The sequence below is a fragment of the Gloeophyllum trabeum genome, assembly GCF_000344685.1.
Source record: "Gloeophyllum trabeum ATCC 11539 unplaced genomic scaffold GLOTRscaffold_00019, whole genome shotgun sequence".
Classification (NCBI taxonomy): domain Eukaryota; kingdom Fungi; phylum Basidiomycota; class Agaricomycetes; order Gloeophyllales; family Gloeophyllaceae; genus Gloeophyllum; species Gloeophyllum trabeum.
The window spans coordinates 1-20,258 of record NW_006920428.1 but is presented as its reverse complement, the minus strand read 5'-3'; the positions used below and the strand labels follow the sequence as shown (position 1 = coordinate 20,258).

Sequence of the window (20,258 nt, the reverse complement as noted above, 5' to 3'; positions counted from 1 at the left end):
TTACGCCTGAGAACAAGACCGCAGTGCATCAGCAGATGCGACACGTTGCGCGTACGCTCTGTCGTAGATCCGAGTTATATACTCGTCATCAAGGCTCTTGCCGCCGTGCTGCACATTTAGTTCATCCGGACGATACTTCGAGGGTGCTGGGAAGACGGCGAGCAGGGTGGGAGGACGCGCTCGGGTGCACGCGTCTGGGGTGTATCGCTCTGCTAGGATTCGTCCGTCTGATCCCGAGGTCATATGCCTTGCCGACAGTCTCAAGCGGAAAGATGATCCACATTCACCCACATTGATTCCTGGTACATAACATCGAGACGGTATATATGCGGTATCGCTACATCGAGGAGCGTAAGTATACAATAGTGTGCCGAAATGTATGGTATAAAAATCATGAAGATAAACAGCAGCGAAAGTCGTGAAAGAGAGCGAGAAAGAAATGATCTATGCTATATGGTATGATAATCCGAAGTATTGTCCACAACAAGCCGAAGTACGAACGAGTCCACAACACTCATTTCCGGAAAGGATTCTTCGACGCCGACGACCCCGTATTCGTGGGGGCCATCCAGTACACCCCCTGCGCCCCACTCAGGCTCGCGTCGCCCTTCTGCAGCGCATACCGCTCCGCCTCGGTATGCTGCGGTACCGGTGGCGTCAGCTCCCGCGAATGCGACTGCCCGCTATACATCGAGGACCCGCCGCCCGTTGTATCCGAGAAGCGCGACTGCAGGTTCTGCGTCTTCACCGGCTGGCGCGGCTCCGGCCCCCTCCGCGGCACGCCCGTCACCTCAGAGTACAGCGAGTTCGACGACAGCCGATGCGAGGACCGGTCGTCGTGCAGCCACGAGTCGCGATCGGGGCGAAGGTGTCTCTGCGCCTCCGGCTCCGACGGGACGCGGCTCGAGCGCGGGTACTCGTACGCGCCGATGAGCTTCTCCAGGTCGCGGTCATGCCTTGCCTCCTCCGCGTCTCGCATCTTCGTCAGCCTGATCTGCTCGCTCTCCTCGCCAGGGAGCGCAACCGGCCCTCTGCGGCTCGCGCGGTGCCCGAACAGCCGCTCCCCAAACCGGATGAACTTCCAGCGCCAGCTCGTCTTGCCCTCCATCCCCTTGGCGGTCGCGAACTGGACCGTCTTCTTGGCGCGGCGCTTGCGCATCTGGCGGCGCCAGCACATCAAGAACAACACGAAGATGAACGCGCACCCGAGCGCCATGAGCAGGATCTCCCACCACTGCAGCGGGCGCGAAGTGCTCTTCACTATTGTCGGTTGGTCGATACCGGTGATAGACGGCAGAGGCGGCGCGGCGCTGGTACCCGACGCCTGCGGGACGAAGACGAGCTCGGAGAGACACACGCCCAACCCCGAGATGACGCTGGAGGTACCGTTGCAGTTCGCGGAGACACATGTCCCGCCCCGGAGGACCTGGCTTGAGCTTGAGCACGCTAAGCAACTGCTCGGCCCGGTCCCGCTACAGCTCGAGCAGCTACTATCGCAGGACTGACAGGTGCTAGACGTGGTATCGAAGTACTGAGACTTGCTGCACGTCGGCAGGCACCGGCCGTTGGTCAGCACGGGGCGCGAGGACGAGCAGCTCGAGCACTGGTTGAACGAGGCGCCAGAGCAGGTCGCGCAGTCTGGGTGACAAGGAATACATTGCCCGGACGAGCTAAAGGTGTTTGACGGGCATGAGGCAATGCATTTGCCCGAGGAGGCTAGTTGGTTGTTCGCGCATGTCAAACAGAACGTCGCGGAGCCAGCGCAAGTACTGCAGGAAGAGTCGCAAGCTGCACGTAAATTGGATTAATTTCGAACGAGTTGGCTTGATAATGCACAACTCACCAGTACACGTCAAATTATCGGTGGGGGAGAGGAACGTCCCGGACGGACAGCTATCCACGCACTTGCCATTCGACAAGACAGACCCAGGCAAGCACCCGGTGCACTGCAACTGATTCACCGTCGATGCTACGTTGAAATTCGGAATCTTGCACGAAGTGCATTTCGCAGGACAGCCTGAGCAGAAATGTCAGCGCCTCAGAACTGTGCCCAGCGAGGGAGCATACGTACTATCACACTCATGTTTGTCGTTGTTGGCAATGAGGCTGGAGCCCTCACATACACCATTCCCGTCCGCCGGCACACAGGTCCCATTGAGGGCATATCGGCCATTGCCACAAATGATACAATCGTTCGACGTAGGACCCTTGCAGGTCTGACACTCGGTCGAACAGGGTGTACACACCGTTCCATTGCTGAAGCTCCCATCAGGGCAGGTGGTCCCGGTGGAAGTGGTGGATTGAGGCGCGATGCACTTGGTGCGGTCATTCGCATCTATCGTGAATCCGGACGCGCACGTCAGGCAATCGCCGTTACCATCCGCGCAGGAGGTGCAGCCCAGTTCGCAGACTACAGACCATCAGCAACGGTCAGAATCACTGACATATCATTGTACTTACCAGAGCAATCCCCGTTCGAATCCAAAAAGAACCCAGGCGCGCATTTCGCACACGCAGTCCCGTTATCGGCCGTCGTCCACCCGGGATTACACGTACACTGCCCATTGTTGCCACACTGCCCGTTCAGACAGTTACAGCTCGATGGTGGGTTGGCCACCGAAATAGTAAGGCACCGTCCCGTCCCCGAGATCCCGTCGTCGCACTTCGCGCAGTCAGCCGGGCACGCTTGGCACGTCGGGCCGAAGAACCCAGACGCGCACGACTCGCATGAAGAGCCAGTGAAGCCTGATGGGCAGGTGCACGTCCCCGAAGCAGAGCAGACGCCCGAGCCGGAGCATGGGGGCGAGCACGAGGCGGATTCAATGTCGAGGAGCGAGAGGGAGCCGGCTGTACCCGAGGGGAGCTGTGAGACGTCAGGGACGGAGTCCCAGAGGATTATGCGGTTATTTGAGGACCCGGAGGATACGGCGGCCCAGACGTTCGAAGAGAGTGCGAGTGAACTGGCGGAGAGCGGCGTGCCTGATGAGCTGTTGCCTACAGGGGTTGTTGGTAGGCTGGAGAATCCTGCCTGGCCGGAGTATAGTGACTCGGAGTAGATGGCCAGGCCAGGCTCGAGCGCAACGTTCAAGGGGAGCGACACAGATGATGAGTTGAATCCCGGTGAGGGGGAGAGTGATGCGGATGATGAAGTCAAAACATTATGGAGTAGTTGTGGATTTGTTGTGGATGTGTACTCTCCAGGTAGCAGAAGGAGGCTGGTCTCGAGGCCTGACGCGGACAATTTCGTCCCGACTACACACATGTCAGGGTCAAATCATCGATTATGAAAAAGAGAAACGCACTCGTAATGTTAGCAAAGCCTTCCAGGCATTGACCAGCAACGCATACGACAGTTGCAGAAGATTGTGCGGCGACCGACGCGCCGAGAAAGATAGGAATGAGAAGGCTCGAAAGCATAGCGAGCTCTGTGTTGGTGGAAGGGAAGAACGAGAGACTGCGTGTCCCTCCGCCGCTCCCAAAAAGGCTTGTCGGTGCATAGTCGCTATGGTTTCTTTTTGTGCTCGAAGAATAAGGCCGCCGACAAATAGACAATGCCGCTTGTACGTACCGAAAGAGAACAAAAGACAATGGGCGCGCGGGGAAAGCGTGATAATGCCGCTTAAGTCACGTGACCTATACTTACCGCAACGTCACGCCCCATCATGCGGGACTCGACGCGCTTGAAAATAAGCCCAATAAGCCCTGCTTTAATTCTTCAATTTCTGATTCAGGGGAGAGAAATACATTAAAACTAAAGACGATGAGTTCTTGAGTTCTTTTCGAATTGTGGACTTCTGATGTCGAGAACGCGAATCACGGCGTGAGCGTGACGCATCACACGCGTACTCTCATGCGCGTCGCGGGATCCGTGACATCGGCCACACTTGCGTTCTACAGTCGACCTAGGGTACCTCCTATATCTGGTTTGCACACGTCGTGGGCCAGGGCTGCAGGGACAACAGATCATCGAAACGACGCAGAACAAATTTTGCTGCGGCTGTTTGAAGTCGAGTGAACACAGAGTCACAGACGGACATTTCCGTGTTCGGTCATTGACTCAACTGCGCCGAACGCGCAGTAATCTGAAGTTTCTGAACGACATCGATTGCTGATACCTGCCTCTACCACTGTTCTGCTTATTGTCATCGTCTGTGCAGTGTAGAACAACCTGACGGATCCGTTCTGCGCTTCGGATCGCTACTTTAACTTGCTTTCGCTGCAATGATAAACCCTAGCGGACGGTCTTCGCCCAGCGACCGCGGGGAATCGTACGAACGGGATGCAGAAGGTACGTAGTGCATGCAGCTAGCTCCCGGCCCCAGACGTTCGGCATGCATCTGACATGATGATGAATTGCAACATCCCACCAGAACCCCCTGACATTGATAACCCCGGCTTCGACTTGCTCGATCGCTACGCCCTCAACGGGAACCCCGACGACCTCGAGCTGGCGATCAGCCACCTCTCCTCCGGCCTCGCAAGGGTGCTGCCGCACGACCGCAACAACCTCAGGCTCTTCCAGAAAGACCTCGCCCTCGCGTACCGCATGCGATTCCGGCGAGGCGGCGACGTGGCGGACATCGACAAGACGCTGGAGTACCACCAGCGCGCGCTGGAAAACACGCCCGAGGACCACCCCGACTTTGCGCGGTGGGTGTACCACCTCGGGACCGCTCGCCAGCTGCGCCACGAGCGGACGCGCGATCGCGACGACCTCGAGCGGGTGCTTGCGTGCTACCAGAAGGCCATCCGGCACGCGCCTCCTGACTACGACAACATTTCCGAGTGGTATAATAGTCTCGGGCAGGCGCATTTTATGCGATACGATGCGGTCCAGGACACCGAGGATTTGGAGGCTGGCTTGCGCTGTCATCAGGATGCGGTCGAGAGGTGTCCAGGCGATCATCCCGACCATCCTCTCTGGTTGCACTTCCTCGCAATCGCTTGCAGGAGATCTTATGGCGCGCGACGCAATCTTCGGGATATAGATATGGCCATCGAGTATGCCCGATGTGCAAGGGAAGAGTTGTTGGATGATTCTTTGGATCTGCCACTATATGAAGCTGATACGGACCTTGCCGATGCCTACATGGCGAGGTACAAGGAGTCTGGAGATATCAAAGATCTCAACAGTGCTGTTGAATGTTACCAGAAAGCTTTTGATGAAGTTCCAAAAGACAATGATGAACTGCCTACAATTGCTGAGAATGCTGGCCTGGCTTATGCCCAAGTCTATGAAAGGTTTGGCAGGGCTGAAGATCTAGCAAATTCATTGAAGATTCTTCATGTAGCAATGGACAACATACCTGAAGATCATATGCCTCATTGGCACTCTTGCCTTGGGGGTGTATATGCCAGTAGCTATCACAAAACTGGGAATATCCAAGACCTACAGTCAAGTACTAACCATCACAAGGAGGCAGTAGACAACACACCATGTGATGATCCTGATTATCCTAGCTGGAAATACAACTTAGCTGCTTGCTCTCAGCTGCGATTTGATAGGCTGGGAGACTTGGATGATCTGGATGCCACATTTCTGCATCTAAAAGAAGGCCTGGACAAAGCCAATGCAAAGCAGCCCATATTTTCCAAACCTCAAGCTAGCCTTGCTCAGGCATATCTGGCAAAATATCAAAGATGGGGTGATCCCAAGGATATTGAGAAAGCCCTGGAGTTAAACCAACAAGTTATCACTGACTCACCCCTGGAAGGTCCTGAATTGTACTCCTGTGTGTCCATGATTACTGCAGCCTATAGGCATAAGTATGGGAGAGAAGGAGATGTCCAGTATCTGCAGCTTGCAGCAGAACACAGCAAAAAAGTGATGGATGTCATCCAACAAGGAGATACAAACTTGGCAAGATATCAATATGACTATGGAATCACCTTGCAATATCTATATGAAAGGACTGGTATTCTGGAAGATATCAATATAGCTTTGCAGATCACTCAGCAAGCCATTGCTAACACTTCAACTGATGATCCTGACATGCCTCTTTGGGTCAATGGCCTTGGTATTTCATACCAGCACAGATATGATAGGCTTGGCCAGCTGCATGATCTAGAAGAGGCAGTTGCTTGTCACAAGAGAGCTGTGGAGCTGCTGCCCAACAACCATGTAGACCTCCCAGCAATGGAGAATAGTCTTGGGATCGCATATGGTGAAAGATATGATAGGCTCAAGAACCCTGAAGACCTGGAACTCGCAATCTTCTACAAGCAGAAGGCAGTCGACAGGACCCCCAAAGAACATTCAGAGCTGTGCAATTTTGAGAATAATCTTGGATTTGCCTATCAAGAACGGTATAAGCACAGCCATGATTTGAACGATCTGGACACAGCCATTTCATACTACCAAAGGGCTTTGGAACATACACCAGAGGGCCATCGGGACTCATTTGCATGGCATAATTCAATGGCTACAGCTTATCACAACAAGTATGACCATCTTGGTGACCAGGATCTATTGGACAAGGCAATTTGCCATGCCTCTCTGGCATTGGAAGGTGTGGCACTGCATCCCCCAGACTGTGCTCAGTGGGAATATGATCTCGCATCCATTTATCAATCTTCCTATGATTCACAGATGAATGTGGCTCACCTGGACCTAGCACTCGAGCGCTTTGCAAAAGGATCCGATTCCTACCAGAGTACAGCATTTAGTAGATTCCGGAGTGCGGTGGAAGGGGCCAAGCTTGCACATAAGGTCAATCGAATACCGAATGCGCAGGAAGCTTACAGCAAAGCCTTTGACCTTCTACCTCAAGTTATCTGGCTCGGCGTGAATTTCTCTGACAGACAACATGCCCTCTCGTACGCGTCCGAGCTTGCACTTGATGCCGCCGCGTGCTATGTAACAGCGGGTGCTCCAGAGAGGGCCGTTGAATTGCTTGAGCAGGGAAGATCGATTCTGATCTCTCAACTCCTCAATCTCCGGACCGACCTGGACATGATTGAAGATATCCAACCGGATCTCGCGAGAGAGCTCCGTGCCGTGTCGAATCAATTGCAGACCCATCCGACTGAAGATTTTGATGATCAAAATGAAGAGCTTGCCGACAAGCCAGGGCAGCAGCCGCACCGCCGCAATACATCCTCAATGAGGATGCAGCTGGCAGAGAGATGGGAGATGTTGGTCGCGTCGGTCCGGAAGAGACCAGGCCTGGAGCACTTCTTGGGGCCCCAACCATTCTCCTCCCTGAAACAATGCGCGAAGAAAGGCGTAGCGGTCATATTAAATTGCAGCCAATTCAGATGTGACGCACTGATAATTCTACCCAACGCTACCAGTGTCCACGTGGTTCCTCTGGAGTCCGTCTCGCAGCAGAAGGTAGCAAAGCTAAGAGTCAATCTAGGAGAATGGACGGGTGCCTTCCGTAGTCGGGACATCAACAGTGATTCCAACCGCCATATACGGAGACACGCAGTGAATAAGACATTCGGCGAGCTTCTTGAAGAGCTGTTCTCGGCGGTGGTCCAACCAGTCTTCAATCAACTAGAGTCTCTGAAGGTATGATCCTTCCTCACTAGTCATGTTTCTAACTCAATGTGTACTGCAGATAGAGAGAGAACACAGACGTATCTGGTGGTGTCCTACCGGGGCATTCAGCAGCCTTCCCTTCCACGCAGCGGCGCTCCATGGCGAGATGAAGAGGGAGGCCATCCCGCACTACATTTCATCCTATATTCCCACTTTACATTCACTCTGCAAAGCGCAGGACGATTTCCAGACAAGCGGCGCGCGGGAAAATTCAAAGATCCTCGTCGTCTCCGTTCCGGACATAGCAGGAAAGCCCGAGCTTTCTCTGCCCTATACCAGATCAGAAGTCACCGTCATTCGGAACGTGACGAACGGGGAATTCAGAGTGGACCTTACAGGCGCCGAAGTATCCAACCAGCCTCTTATCGATATATTGCCTCAATGTTACTGGGCACACTTTGCCTGTCATGGAGTGCAGGACGACACGGACCCGCTCAAAAGCGGCCTTATAATGGCAGACGGGGGCAGGTTGCAGCTCTCGGAGCTGTTGCGTCTAGACCTGCCGAAAGCATCTTTCGCATTCCTATCAGCTTGTCAGACAGCCCTAGGCGATCGGAAGCTTACTGACGAGGCCTTGCACCTGGCCGGCGGGATGCTTTTCGCAGGCTTCAAGAGCGCCATAGCTACGCTTTGGTCTATCAGTGACGCTGACGGGCCGAGGGTTGCCAGAGACGTGTATGATTATTGCTGCGACGCGGACGGTATGCCGGATCCGTCCAAGACAGCGGAAGGCCTGCACCGCGCAGTCGTCAACCTACGAAACTCTGGTGTTGCCATGAGTCGATGGGTACCGTTCATCCATATGGGAATGTAGTCGTAACTAAAATACGAGCACTCACTGGTGTTGCTCTTGATGTCTGCTCTAAATGTACAAAGACGAAATAGCCGCAGGACATCCACGGCGTTGGTACGGCAAAAGGGGTACAAAGCGGTCTGTGCAGGGAGCTCTTGAGCGAGCACCGTATCATGAATCAGATACAGTACCAGAAATATACAAGCACAAGAACCGTACTTACCGATTCAGAACAAGCCCTTGCAAGACTTGGTTTCTTGCTTCGCCTCCTCTTCTCCAGTACTGACACTGGAGCCGCCGACACCATAGCCAGAACCTCGTAAGAAGGTCCAGGATACCTCGTATGCTCGTAGCGTTTCAATGGTGCAGGTGACGGCAACAATGATTGCGAGGCAGATAGGTCGGTGGTAAGCGATGATGGATGGGCAGGGCCGTCACGTTTACTCTTCGAACCTGGCTCCGCCAAGATCATCCTTCCTTCAGCTCGGTGCGGGCGGCTTTCAACTTGCCCGGAGTCATCTGCAGGTTCGGAGACGCGCCGATTGTATTGGGATACTATCCCTTTGCTAACATCCACTGTGAGCCCCAAGGACGGGTAATTTCACCATGTAACCGGGTGAAATTCGTGAATCACCCAAAAAGTGGGTGACAAGTGGGTACTGGTGATTGCACGGTTGAAATTTACCTATTCCATTTCACCCAGAAAGCGGGTGAATTTACACGGGCATAAAATGCGGGCTTGACAGTACCCAAGAAATTGGTGAAAATCACCATGCGAAACAAAGGCCATTGTTATTCCCTCATATGCATAAATTGCATTTAATTTATATCTTTGACATGTAATACATTGAACTGTGTAAATACTGCTTATACGGTATTTGAAGTGAGATGGTCCTCAACGTCGACAGTACACGTACGAGTGCTCTCTGTGATTTGCGTAGTGGTGGTATCGTGAGAAACCGCTGAACCGCCAGCGCCACTTATGACGCGCACGTCGCTAAGTCCGACTTCAACTGTGACCACCACCACTGACCCTTCCACTCTTCGAGTTCTCCTCTCTATATGTCTTGGGCTCGCGGCCATACACCTCCTACGCAGGATACGACCGACGACGACAACCTGACGGTGCGCTAGGTGCTCTGGCGCGCTCGGTTTGGTCTCAGGGCGTAGAGTTCGGGGTTGCAGACGTCGAGTCAAGAAGGTATGCTACATTTCATCATGGTCCAGCATGAAGTTGCTACTGACTATGCGCTACAGAATAGTAGGGGAATATATCTGATACGAGGAATCTGGGCCAAATAACTAGTGTGGACAACCAGGTTGGTAAATCCCCATTAACCTGTTCTAGGTGTCCAAGCAGGTATGACCTGTGAACTTACATACTCTTGGCGTAGCTGATGTCATCCTAGGTGCGGTGCGATGAAGGCCAGTAGTCTCGAGGCAGACGGAGACCGCATAGGTAGCTAGGTGAGCTCGAATGTATCCGTGTACGGCACCATAATGCTAATGTACATATCCTCCTTCAACTGAGTTCAGCGGCGTGGTGGGTGCATCCCCGTGGCGGGGCTGCTGGCGATGATGACGAGGTAAGTGTTCAGCGTATGGCAGGTCATCCTGCCGTGCGGGATAGTGCCATCGGCTGTAACGCTGTAGGTCGTTGGCTGCGTGCCGATTGTGGCATCCATTGAAATGGCTGTAAGGTAGTTCAAGTACACAGTGTAATCCCTGTAATACATATGTAGTAGTAGTGCAATATTATGACTATTAATTTGTTATGAATATGTGAATTATATGATAATATGATGATGGGTTGGAATCACCAGGAATTATGGTGAAATAGGTTCAATGAGGATTCACCTCAAGGGTGAATTTCACTCGCACAACTACACGATACTGACATGGTGAAACCGGCCATATAAAGGTGGATTTTCACCCGTTGCAATCTACCCACGTACTTGGTGAAAAGTACCACCTACCGGTGAAAATCACCATTTGACCTGGTGAAAGTGACTCAGTTTCTGGGTTACAAACATGGTGAATTTACCCCTCTCTGGGGTCCACAGTGATCGGATCGTATGACGGACTTTGCTAGCCATGCCAGGTTCCTCGAGACCAAGCCTGCAAACGATCATTTCGAGGTGAAAGGATGCGGTTGAAATACTTGGATGCTCTTGCTCAATGCATAATTCAAGACGATTTCATCTCGAGGGGTCGGGGATCGTCATGCCAGCTTGGCTTCGTCGATGTCCCGCGACGCCCTGCCCTGCCAACCCCATGCCGAGCCACATCGATATCACACCCGGCTGGCTTCAGGGAGTCGAAAACTAATGTTGAACGCCTGCCTCGATGTACCATGAAGAGACATTAAGTGGGTTCCAACTCTGAGTGTTTCAAAGGGAGTCCGCAGGCCGATTACCCTTGGCGCAGCATCAGCTTGCACTGCCCAAGAATCTGGCTAGTTACCCTGCGATCTGTAGAGAAGCCACACTCTACGCTATTCGTGACTCGCGTGAACTCAGGGCTGCCGGTATCTGTTGCACATTTTCCTTGGGTCGTTCGATATGTCGATCATAATAAGTAGCAGTATATTGCGTAGTGCATTGCACTTCTCATGACAGGATTATTCCAGTCGAAGCCCGGCCAGTGACTAGTACAATGCCACAGTCAAGCCACAGTCCAGATAGTATAATGTAAATGACACAATGCACATAAGGCGGCCCCGCCGCGACTGATGCGGTCCCCGCATCCAACTGCGCACTGCAACGCCCGCGTCAGCATTCGCCAACCACAGTCCACCTTGTCTTCGTCAAGGCCTAGCCAAAAGTCTAGTCAGGATGTCATCTGTGCCCCTGTATTCCGAATTGCGGGATGGTCAGGAGCGTTATAAATGCAGCGCTCAGACAGCCCAAATTATTCCTGTTCTTCTTGCTCTCGACCCTCACCTTCCTCGCCGTCCGAGAACCAGCAAGCACGATGTCTGACGCCCCGGCTGCACACCACCACGAGCATCACGAACATGGCCACGGCAACTTTGCTGAGTCCAACAAAAAGTACTTCGACGAGCACGCGGCCAAGTACGACGACGTCCCCGGCGCGGTCGAGCTTGCGTCCCGCATATCCGAGAAGATCCTGAAGAAGTACCCGTTCGATGAGGAGAGAACGACGGTGTTGGACTACGCTTGCGGGACAGGTGTGTACTGATACATTATACTCGAAAGCCAGATATTCACGCGCGGAACGAACGTCAGGCTTGATCTCGAGAAATCTGGCGCCGCACACAAAGTCCATCGTCGGCGTGGATATCAGCCAGGGCATGGTGGACCAGTACAACCTCCGCGTCTCGAACCAGGGCATCCCGCCCGAAGAGATGAAAGCCGTCCGCGCCGAGCTCAAGGGGGACGACAACGAGCTCGGCGGCGCCAAATTCGACGTCGTAGTGGTGCGTCCTGCCCCCCCCCCCCTCACGTCCTTCCACCTATCTGAGTCTGACATGCATGCTGATGACCACAGTGCTCGATGGCGTACCACCACTTCGACTCGATCGACGACACCACACGCGTGCTCGCGCACTTCGTGCGGCCCGGCGGGCGCCTGATGGTCGCGGACCTCTACCGCGGCGACGACGCGCTCATCCCGGAGCAGTACAAACACGTCGCGCACCACCACGGGATCGACACCGGCGAGCTGAAGGATGTGTTCGCGAAGCACGGGATTGTGGGTTTTGAGCACGAGCACGCGGCGACGTTCACGATGCACGGGAAGGAGATGAGCGCGTTCCTCGCGGTGGGGACGAAGCAAGCGGCGTAGGTGGGAGACGGGGAATCGAGGTGTTGTTGGTTGATCATTATTATTACTTTTCTTCGGTTACGGACTACCATGTCATGCCAACATGACAATTCAACTGCATGAATTGACCATACTCCAGGGGTGGATGTCCTCGTAAACGTAAGACCTAGCATCGGACAGCCCACCCGCACAGACATATCCCGAGTGACGAGAGCCGGTGATCCAGCAGCGAAGCAAAAGTCTTACCCACATACAACGCATATGTACACTCACCGTCGGATGAAGCATACGGCACCACTACAACCCCACAGCCTGACAAACCTTCCAACATCCCTACCCCCAACGCGCCCCAGATTACACTGACCCATCGTCTGGGCTTCCTCAGAAAGGCAGAGGTATTCCTGCGAGATCATGCAGGTCAGACTGACGAATTCAGACAGGCAACGAAAGTATGCAGAAAATCAGATTAAAAAGGCAATGTAAGTCGTCCGCTTTTCCCCTACGGGGATCGGTACAGGTCTGAGATATTTATCATCCGAAAGACGAGGAGAAAGAAAGGAAGGGCAGACTGAGAATGCCACGAACCTGTAAGTTTGTCTGGCGTGCTGCGACCCTGCAAAAGAAAACGCGCTGACTCCGACCTAGCTTGTATATGCATAGTCACCGACGCATAAGACGTTGCAGCAGGGGAACTGTCGCGGCCGTGCATGATGATAGGGAATGAGAACAAAATTCTGCGCCAGCGACCAAAGGAGTCTTCGGCATTTGCCGCTGCCACAAGCATCATTCGAACCTCGAGCCTGCTCACGGACTGAAAGCAGCAAAAACGCATCTAAGTACTTACGAATAGTAGTATGGTGCTGAGAGTCGGATGTCTAGACAGATACCCTTGCAAGGGGTGTGCATCCGAATGGTGTTACCGTAGCTACGCATCCTGTAAACGCGGGTAAAGTCGTTGCGTTTCGCCATTATACTCGTTACATCCATCATTTCAACGACAAGCACCCACCATACTTCTTCCTGGCGACCGCGTTCATCTCCGCCTTGACATCCCTGAACACCTTCCACCACGCCTTCCCCACCATCTCCGACGTAACGCGGCCCTCCGGGTCCGGCTCAGCCGTGTCCCCCGCATGCTCCCAGACACCAAAATACCTCCTCAGCAGCACGAGCCACCACCTTGCCACATCCAACGCCCTCTCCAGACCCGTATCCGTCCCCACACAGCTCACCAAGAACTTCCGAAAGTAATCCACGTCCCGCGCGTGCGGGGGGGACTCGCGGAACCCCTCCACCCACATCGCGATCACGTTCTGCAGGTCATCAGTCTCGGTGAAGAGCAGCTTCTCGCCTGGTGCCTTGCCCTGCTGCTTCAGCACGGGCACGGGCCGATAGCGCGCCTTGGGCAGCGGCGGCTTCACCCACTTGAACGAGGGCGAGCGCCGGATGCGCTTGGGCTTCAGCGGCGCCTTGAGCGAGAGCTTCCCGACGGTCTGCGCCGCCCGTGCCCCCGCGAGCTGCTCGCGCTGCAGGTCCGGAGGGAGCAGCGCGAATACCTCCGGGTCCAAGCCTAGCTTCTTCAGTTCCGCGTCGGACACCTTCACGGACGACGGCCTCGTCTTCACGAAGAGCTTGTTCTTGGACGGGGACAGGACCGCTCTGTTTCGGGGTGCAAGCTGTTTTGTGATGCGCTTCACGTTGAGCGGTTTGGCGCCCTTGACGGTGAGCCTGGAAGCTGGTTTTCTACAGGGTCCGGCTGACAGGGCTCGCGAGGCCCGCTTCTGCTGGAGCAAGAAGGGCGCAGGAGAAGCCGAACGGCGCTTGTACTCTTGCTCCAATTCCTGACGGACATCCTCCGGCAGCGCATCAAAAACGGATTTATCCACTTGTGAAAACGAAGGCAGGTCGACCATGGGTATATCACTTTGCTCCTTGCGTTCTTCCTGCGCGACAGGGCCGGTCGTAGCAGACACCACCTCTGGTTGGGCGTCGGGGCCGGGAGGAACATCTTCGTCGATAACGAGAAGACCATCAGGTCTTGGAGGCTTCGCGGTCTTCGCTTGATTCCTTGTATTCTGGAATTGCAGCTTCGCCTGCCCCGGCGCAGGCCCGACAGCCGCTGAACTCTTCTCCAGTTTCTGAATTTGAATACCGATACCCCGTAGCTCCTTCGGATCGAAATTGAACGACTTCAGGGCTCTCCACGCATGCTCCCCTATGATCTGAGGATCGCTCGTCGCTCGACCGCCCGGAGCCACGAGAGTACATTGCTTGTTGAACAATTCGCAGACACCGTGGCCCATAAACTACAGAGGAGTGAGCAAGATACAGTTGGGAAGCACACCACTATCGTATGTACCTTGGGTGGCTCTACCGGAGCTTTGGGGTCGCGCTTCATAATCTTGACGGTCATAGATCGTCCTCGCATATCGATCTTATCCAACCGCCTGCCAACTTCCTCCGCCAATTGATACATAAACTTCTCCGCTTCCTCATTATTCTGGAATCTAATCCCGTACTATTGCACAATCTCAGCCTCCCGTTCATGCGCAAGCAATCGTCGTGGACTTACATTAATCTCACACGAAACCGACTTCCTCGGCTTATCGCTCTCCAGCTTCTTCTCATCCACGCCCCTAAGCGCCTTATACAGCGTCTCGCCCGTGCCCTTCCCCAGCGCCTCGCAGAGCACGCCCTTGCTCTTCTTCGCGAGCTCGCCGAGGATGGTCGTGCCGAGCTTTTCCTGCGCCTTCTGATGATGCTTGTACCCGAACCCGTGCAGGTCGTCGATCTCCAGTGGCGCAAGGAAGGAAGAGACGTCGTCTGCGAGGAGGTGGTAGGAGCTAGCGGGCTTGGCGCGGCGTGTTGCGAGGCGAGCAAGGAGGATGTTGTGCGAGATGCCGATGCTTACTAATGCGATACTTGAGTTGAGTGTCGGTACTGGGAGTCAGCGATGGACGTACCTTCGCAACCGGTAGCCTTGCGCACCTGCGACCGGATGAGTTCTGCTAGGTCCTTGGCGGGGTCCTCGGATATTGAGCCTTGTGGGGAGGATTTCATATTTGCGACTGTGCTTGTCACATCGATTAAGGCTTCGTCAACAGATACAGCTTGGAGATCATCTGCATGCGACATTAGGATGGTGTAGAATTGTAACGAGTACTTCTTATATCTGGGAGGTATGAATAAGCTGGGACTTGAACGACATGGAAAGAGAACAAAAAATCATACTTCTCGAACTCATACGGGATAGTTACGACCTCTGGACAAAGCTTGCGAGCCTGCTGTAAACTGCAGAACCAAACACGTTAGTCCTCTCTCCGACATCTTTCCAGACTAGAGAACGTACCTCATACCCCCCTTTATCCCAAACTTCCTCGCCTCATAACTTGCGCTGGCAATCTCACTAGTGCTCGACAGCCCTCCCTGGTTCCCCTGTGAATGGCAAACTACCACCGGCTTCCCGCGCAAGTGTGGGCGATCGACCAAGCCCGCCGACACGAAAAACGCGTCGAAATCGCAATGCATGATCACCCTCTCGTCAGGTGCATCAACAGCCTTCGCTTTCCCCTTCGCCTTGGACGACGGCGACCGCAGGACCAGCGCCGCGCCCTGCATGCTATACGCGTCCGTCTCCCCTGCCCTCCCTGTCTCAGTCCCCATGCTCTCCTGTTCCCCATCTTCACCGTCCAACCCTTCCAAGAACCCCCTCTCCGCCCTCTCCTGCGCCTCCTGCACAAGCCCCCTTAGCTCCGCCTTCCACGTGCTCAAATGGTGCAACCGCGAGTTCTTGTAGAACCCCTCAATGAAGTCGGGCGCGACCGCCGTGTGCGCCGCGCGCCACGCGGGGTCGGCCATGGCGCGCTGCGCGTGGGCGTTCGACTTGAAGGCGGAGTAGCCCGGTATAGTGCGTGCCTCGGTGAGGGTCGCGGGATCGGTGGAGTAGTGCGCGCGCGGGGAGCACTTGCTGGGCGAGGGCGCGGCAGTGGGCTTGGAGGGTGATTGGGGAGGAGTATGCGGGGGGCTGGGAGTGGATGGACCGGCTTCAGCATCCTCTCCGGAAGCCGAGGTAGAAGGGTGGGCTGATGGTTTCGACGGACCGGCTGCTGAGTTCCGCGCTGAGGCTAGGATGGAGGAACCAGCGGGAGGTTTCGCAGCTCGCTGATCGAGGATTGACTGTGCGGTCCTGGTGAATCCGGAGAGCAGAGACGTCTGCGCCGATTTGTGGCCCTGAGAGCTCTCTAACCGCTCCCCAGGCCTGAAGATAAACTGCTGCCATGTGAGCAATGTCCCCGCCTTCGCGCTCTCCACTAGCCATTCTGGCCTGACGACTTTCATATGCTTGAATTCTTTGATCTTAGCTGGGGTGAGAGAACACGTGATTATATGCGTACTGAATGCGCAAGGATAAGTTAGCAGGGATAGGGTCGAATGTCAGAGGAGGTGGAGGACGCACACAAGGGTTTTCCTATCGAGGTACGCGTGGAATACTCCGCCGTGCTCGACAATGAGCTTTCGTAGGTCTTGCACGGATGGCTCCGTCCAGCCATTGATCTGAGTTCAGCCAGTGAGCTCTATGGAATGAACCGCAATGGCGAGAGACAGTAGCGCACATAGATAGCCAACCCACGGAATATCCTGCTCTTCGCACTCGCCCCGCCCTCGCCATCCCCCTCAGCATCTATCTCACCATTCTGTATCTGCAGCTTCGCCCGCTTCCTCCTCATATACTCCCCGAAATCGCCAAACCTAGAGGCACCGTAGGTATCCGAATTCAAGTAATCCTTCGAGCCAGAGTCATTCCCCTTCGTACCTGCGCTTTGCGATGATTCGTCATGTGAGTCGGGGTCTTCTGAGTGTGCTCTCTTCAGAGTTGTCCCCGCGGGTACAACACGGTTATAGTCTGATCGTCCATCGTCATTGACAGCAGTATCAACGGTGTCTCCAGGCAGCGGTACGGTTCGCAGTGCTTCAAGGAAGCTGGAATCCTCTGAACCAAATAAGTCGGAAGAAGCGCTTCCAGATGGTTGCAAAGGCTCTCCCATCCAAGAAAAATCCGCACTTCAGTGAAACCTAGGACTCCTTATTGCAAGGGCCACAACGTCAAGCTGTCACAAAGCTGTCAAGACCAGGTTATGGCAGACTGAGATTGTGGCGTCCACTGAGGAGAGGACCGGCAAACGCCGCGGCCGTATTCATAAGTTGAAAATTGTATCGTGCTCTCAGCCAGAGCCAGCACGGTCCTCCTGTACGCAGCTTGTAAGTTGTCTACCGGCAAAATGCATTGCTCAAAAGGCCTGAGTTCTGGGTAGTAAGTGTTGTGATATTGGGTACTGTAGCATAAAGGTCAGTAGCATACTCAGCTTCTACCCAACTCTTTTCTCTCCCTCCTTCCAGATGATAAACATCTCAGACCTGTACCGATCCTTCAAAGGAGCAGAGGACAACTTGATATTGCCTTTTAATACTGATTCCCTCCATTTCAATCTTTCCGCATCTTTCTGGTCCCTGACTGCCCTTCTCGTAGGTATACCAGGAAAATGAAGCCCACGCGACAGGCATATTTAGACCGCTTGTACTACCTCTCCGTATGCCCTTCGATAAATCTACTAGTATACAAGATCCACAAATCTACACATAAACAAGAGAATGGTTGCTCAGTGGATTACGCCGTTGGTCTTGACAGATGTTCGCGGTTCATCCTCGGGTAAGATCTCCCAACCCTTATCTCTGTAACTCTTGGGCCATATCCCTGCTCTGCCGGGGGCCAAGATACCATTTGGATCCAACGCATCCTTAAGTGTCTCATTAAAGCGCATCAGGGCTTGATTCCCCCATCCATACGTTCGCGAAATCTGGTCCTGGAAAATCAAGTGCGTCCTGTACTCCCCATATCCTTCCGCCGCCGCCTCCGTGATCATCTCGCGCATACAGCAAATCGCTCTGCGCTTTTCGTCTGGGTCCGAGCGGTCTATGAGGATCTCCGCGATGTAGTGCATCTCCCGCCCGGAGACGCACCACGTCGGCAGCGAGTCGAAGCCCCACTTCTTATGCAGCCGCGTCACGATCTCGTGCACGATGCGCGCGTCCTGGCCTCGCGTCGGCGTGATCGGCGAGAACGCGAGGTGCGCGCAGTTGGGCTTCCAATTCAGCCAGTCGAGCTCGCGCAGCTCGGGCACGCCGGAGCAGATCCTCGCGCGCGGGTGGATGTAGTGATCTTCGGGCATGTCTTCCGGCAAGAAGAACTTGGACCCCCGCACCTTCGAGAACTCCTGGCGGATGATGTCTAGCTGCGAATTTCGCGTCTCCTCTGGCCCGTAAACCGTCCCGTAGAAAACCCAGGCGCACTCCCCACACGGCATATTCTTTGCATGTGCCTTGATCACCTCCATCGGGATCGGATCCTTCCCGTCGTAGAAGTCCGACTTTGGTCTCCCTGTGATCGCGAGCTCTTGGATGACGCTGCGCAGCTGCGGTATATTTCCCAGTACGCGGTTCAGCGCGAGCGGGCGTATAATCTCGATGATCTGCTCAAAGTCGTCCTCCTCGGGGAAGGTAATCATGTAACTCTGGTGCCCCGTCGCGGGCATGAGCCACATCCCCATCTTGGTGACGATGCCGAAGTTGGACTGGCTAAAGATCCCGTCGACGGAGGGCCCGTATGCGTGCTGGAAGGCTTGCCAGGAGGGATTGTCCGCGCCATTCTTGCCCGGTAGGGCGCCCATGCCCGTCCGCATAATTTCGCCCGAGGGGAGGACCACCTCCAGGCCGCAGTGGTTGGCCCAATGGTCGCCGTAGGGAGTGTACCTAGTAATCACGCCTGGTTAGATGGGATAGTTTCCTTTAGTTTATATGTACTAACCCGACCCCACGATCTATACAGTTTCCCAAGACACTCCCGCCGCCCACGTCCGGCGTGTCGATCCACAAGGGCAATCCCGTTTTCTGGACTTCCTCGTAGAGCGCAAAGTAGGTCACGCCGGGCTCGACGATGCAGCTCGCGCTGTTCCCATCGATCTTCAACACCTTGTTCATGCGTCTCCCGAGGTCGATGGTCACGGACCCGGGGACGCGCGGCGCCGCTCCGCCATATCCCATGTTGCGACCGATGGATATGGGGTAGATTGGTATGAGGTATTTATTAGCCCAGCGGACGATGGTTTGGATGTCTTCTACTGAGCCGGGGTATACCTGCGCGGAGGATACGAGCTTTGACTGCTCGAGTACGTGGAACGTATCATGGGTGTTCCTGGACCGGTTTGGGTCCTAAGAGGTTTGCGGAGACGGCAACTTAGGTGAGTACGCACGGGTGCTCCATGTACCATCCGTCCACGAGAGGCTTGTCATTCAGCTCGACATGCTCTTCTCCCAGCGTCTCCTTCAGCTCCGCGATAGCTGTGTTGAAAGTGGGCCGGTCTATTCCTGGTGGCAGGACGGGCAGCTCTCCTTCGCGGGGTACGGATGCAGGGAGGGTCTTCAGAGAGTAAAGGCGTGCCTTGGACTCTTTGCACTGCTCCGCCCAGCGCTCAGGTATGCCGGAGTGTTTCTCGGAAAGGAGGGGTGTTGGGGGGAGGTCCTGCAGACCGATCGTTGTCGCCATTGCGCCTTCACTACTAGTGTCACCCCCGCACTAGGGCGGAGCAAAGTTGACACAGAAGAAATGCCAGATCGAAGCTAAGGTATGAGACCTTTGCTATCGCGGCTTATATATTGCTAGATATACAAATATGTACATGTGTTAACAGAATGGTTTACATGCGTTTGTAATGAAATGCGGGAAACAGCCACTATTAATATGAGGTAGTCTGTGATCGGTAAGGTAACAATGCGTAAATAATAAGTGATCGTGAAAGGTATTGAAATGAGATGTGCACGAATGCAATGTCTTTGTGGTCCTGCATACGTGTGTCAAACACGTGTGATTGTGAAAGAATGTTTTGATCGTAACATTACCCCCTCCTCTAGGATCGCGTCCTCGCGATTAGTGTTGTGTGCCCCCGCGTCTGACAACTTCTAATTCGATGATTCCTCCCAGGCTTTGTCTGCGTTGTCCAATGACTTCAAGGGAGTTGCGACGATTTTGGCGGTATATGCAGATAATGAATGTGGTGCCGAGAATGGCGACTGTGACGACTA

The 20,258-nt window shown here is 54.4% G+C and overlaps 5 protein-coding genes across 5 annotated transcripts; 2 read left to right on the top strand and 3 right to left on the bottom strand.

Moving 5' to 3' along the window:
• Window positions 1-328: 328 nt before the first annotated feature.
• On the bottom strand, window positions 329-3,262 carry GLOTRDRAFT_82077 (growth factor receptor domain-containing protein; the record flags this gene model as incomplete). Its single annotated transcript, XM_007872658.1, has 4 exons — window positions 329-1,788; window positions 1,844-2,017; window positions 2,072-2,410; window positions 2,461-3,262. 4 exons carry the CDS (start codon window positions 3,260-3,262, stop codon window positions 515-517), a joined length of 2,589 nt encoding a protein of 862 aa, XP_007870849.1. The 3' UTR covers window positions 329-514.
• Window positions 3,263-4,221: 959 nt separating this feature from the next.
• On the top strand, window positions 4,222-8,357 carry GLOTRDRAFT_96845 (uncharacterized protein; the record flags this gene model as incomplete). Its single annotated transcript, XM_007872657.1, has 3 exons — window positions 4,222-4,288; window positions 4,371-7,513; window positions 7,563-8,357. 3 exons carry the CDS (start codon window positions 4,222-4,224, stop codon window positions 8,355-8,357), a joined length of 4,005 nt encoding a protein of 1,334 aa, XP_007870848.1.
• Window positions 8,358-11,278: 2,921 nt separating this feature from the next.
• GLOTRDRAFT_66667 (S-adenosyl-L-methionine-dependent methyltransferase) lies at window positions 11,279-12,752 on the top strand. The gene is made up of 4 exons (XM_007872656.1): window positions 11,279-11,526; window positions 11,585-11,775; window positions 11,847-12,523; window positions 12,708-12,752. The coding sequence occupies exons 1-3, from the start codon at window positions 11,310-11,312 to the stop codon at window positions 12,141-12,143; spliced, it is 705 nt and encodes a 234-aa protein (XP_007870847.1). The 5' UTR covers window positions 11,279-11,309; the 3' UTR covers window positions 12,144-12,523; window positions 12,708-12,752.
• A 255-nt stretch (window positions 12,753-13,007) lies between these two features.
• Window positions 13,008-17,167, bottom strand: GLOTRDRAFT_66664 (DNA repair protein; the record flags this gene model as incomplete). Its single annotated transcript, XM_007872655.1, has 9 exons — window positions 13,008-14,428; window positions 14,482-14,640; window positions 14,695-15,032; window positions 15,086-15,294; window positions 15,354-15,413; window positions 15,472-16,146; window positions 16,300-16,515; window positions 16,579-16,676; window positions 16,736-17,167. The coding sequence occupies 9 exons, from the start codon at window positions 17,165-17,167 to the stop codon at window positions 13,109-13,111; spliced, it is 3,507 nt and encodes a 1,168-aa protein (XP_007870846.1). The 3' UTR covers window positions 13,008-13,108.
• Window positions 17,168-17,717: 550 nt separating this feature from the next.
• On the bottom strand, window positions 17,718-19,780 carry GLOTRDRAFT_82071 (vanillyl-alcohol oxidase). Its single transcript, XM_007872654.1, has 3 exons — window positions 19,430-19,780; window positions 18,985-19,371; window positions 17,718-18,929 (listed from the first exon to the last, which is right to left on the bottom strand). The coding sequence occupies exons 1-3, from the start codon at window positions 19,720-19,722 to the stop codon at window positions 17,780-17,782; spliced, it is 1,830 nt and encodes a 609-aa protein (XP_007870845.1). The 5' UTR covers window positions 19,723-19,780; the 3' UTR covers window positions 17,718-17,779.
• Window positions 19,781-20,258: the final 478 nt, after the last annotated feature.

Excerpts from the sequence above, each read along its gene's own strand:
- GLOTRDRAFT_66667 (XM_007872656.1), top strand. The coding sequence starts at position 11,310 with ATGTCTGACGCCCCGGCTGCACACCACCACGAGCATCACGAACATGGC. Across the intron at positions 11,527-11,584 it reads GGACTACGCTTGCGGGACAG|GCTTGATCTCGAGAAATCTG; the intron begins GTGTGTACTGAT and ends AACGAACGTCAG. Across the intron at positions 11,776-11,846 it reads CCAAATTCGACGTCGTAGTG|TGCTCGATGGCGTACCACCA; the intron begins GTGCGTCCTGCC and ends TGATGACCACAG.
- GLOTRDRAFT_82071 (XM_007872654.1), bottom strand. The coding sequence starts at position 19,722 with ATGGCGACAACGATCGGTCTGCAGGACCTCCCCCCAACACCCCTCCTT. Across the intron at positions 19,372-19,429 it reads GGATGGTACATGGAGCACCC|GAACACCCATGATACGTTCC; the intron begins GTGCGTACTCAC and ends AAACCGGTCCAG. Across the intron at positions 18,930-18,984 it reads TGTATAGATCGTGGGGTCGG|GTACACTCCCTACGGCGACC; the intron begins GTTAGTACATAT and ends CGTGATTACTAG.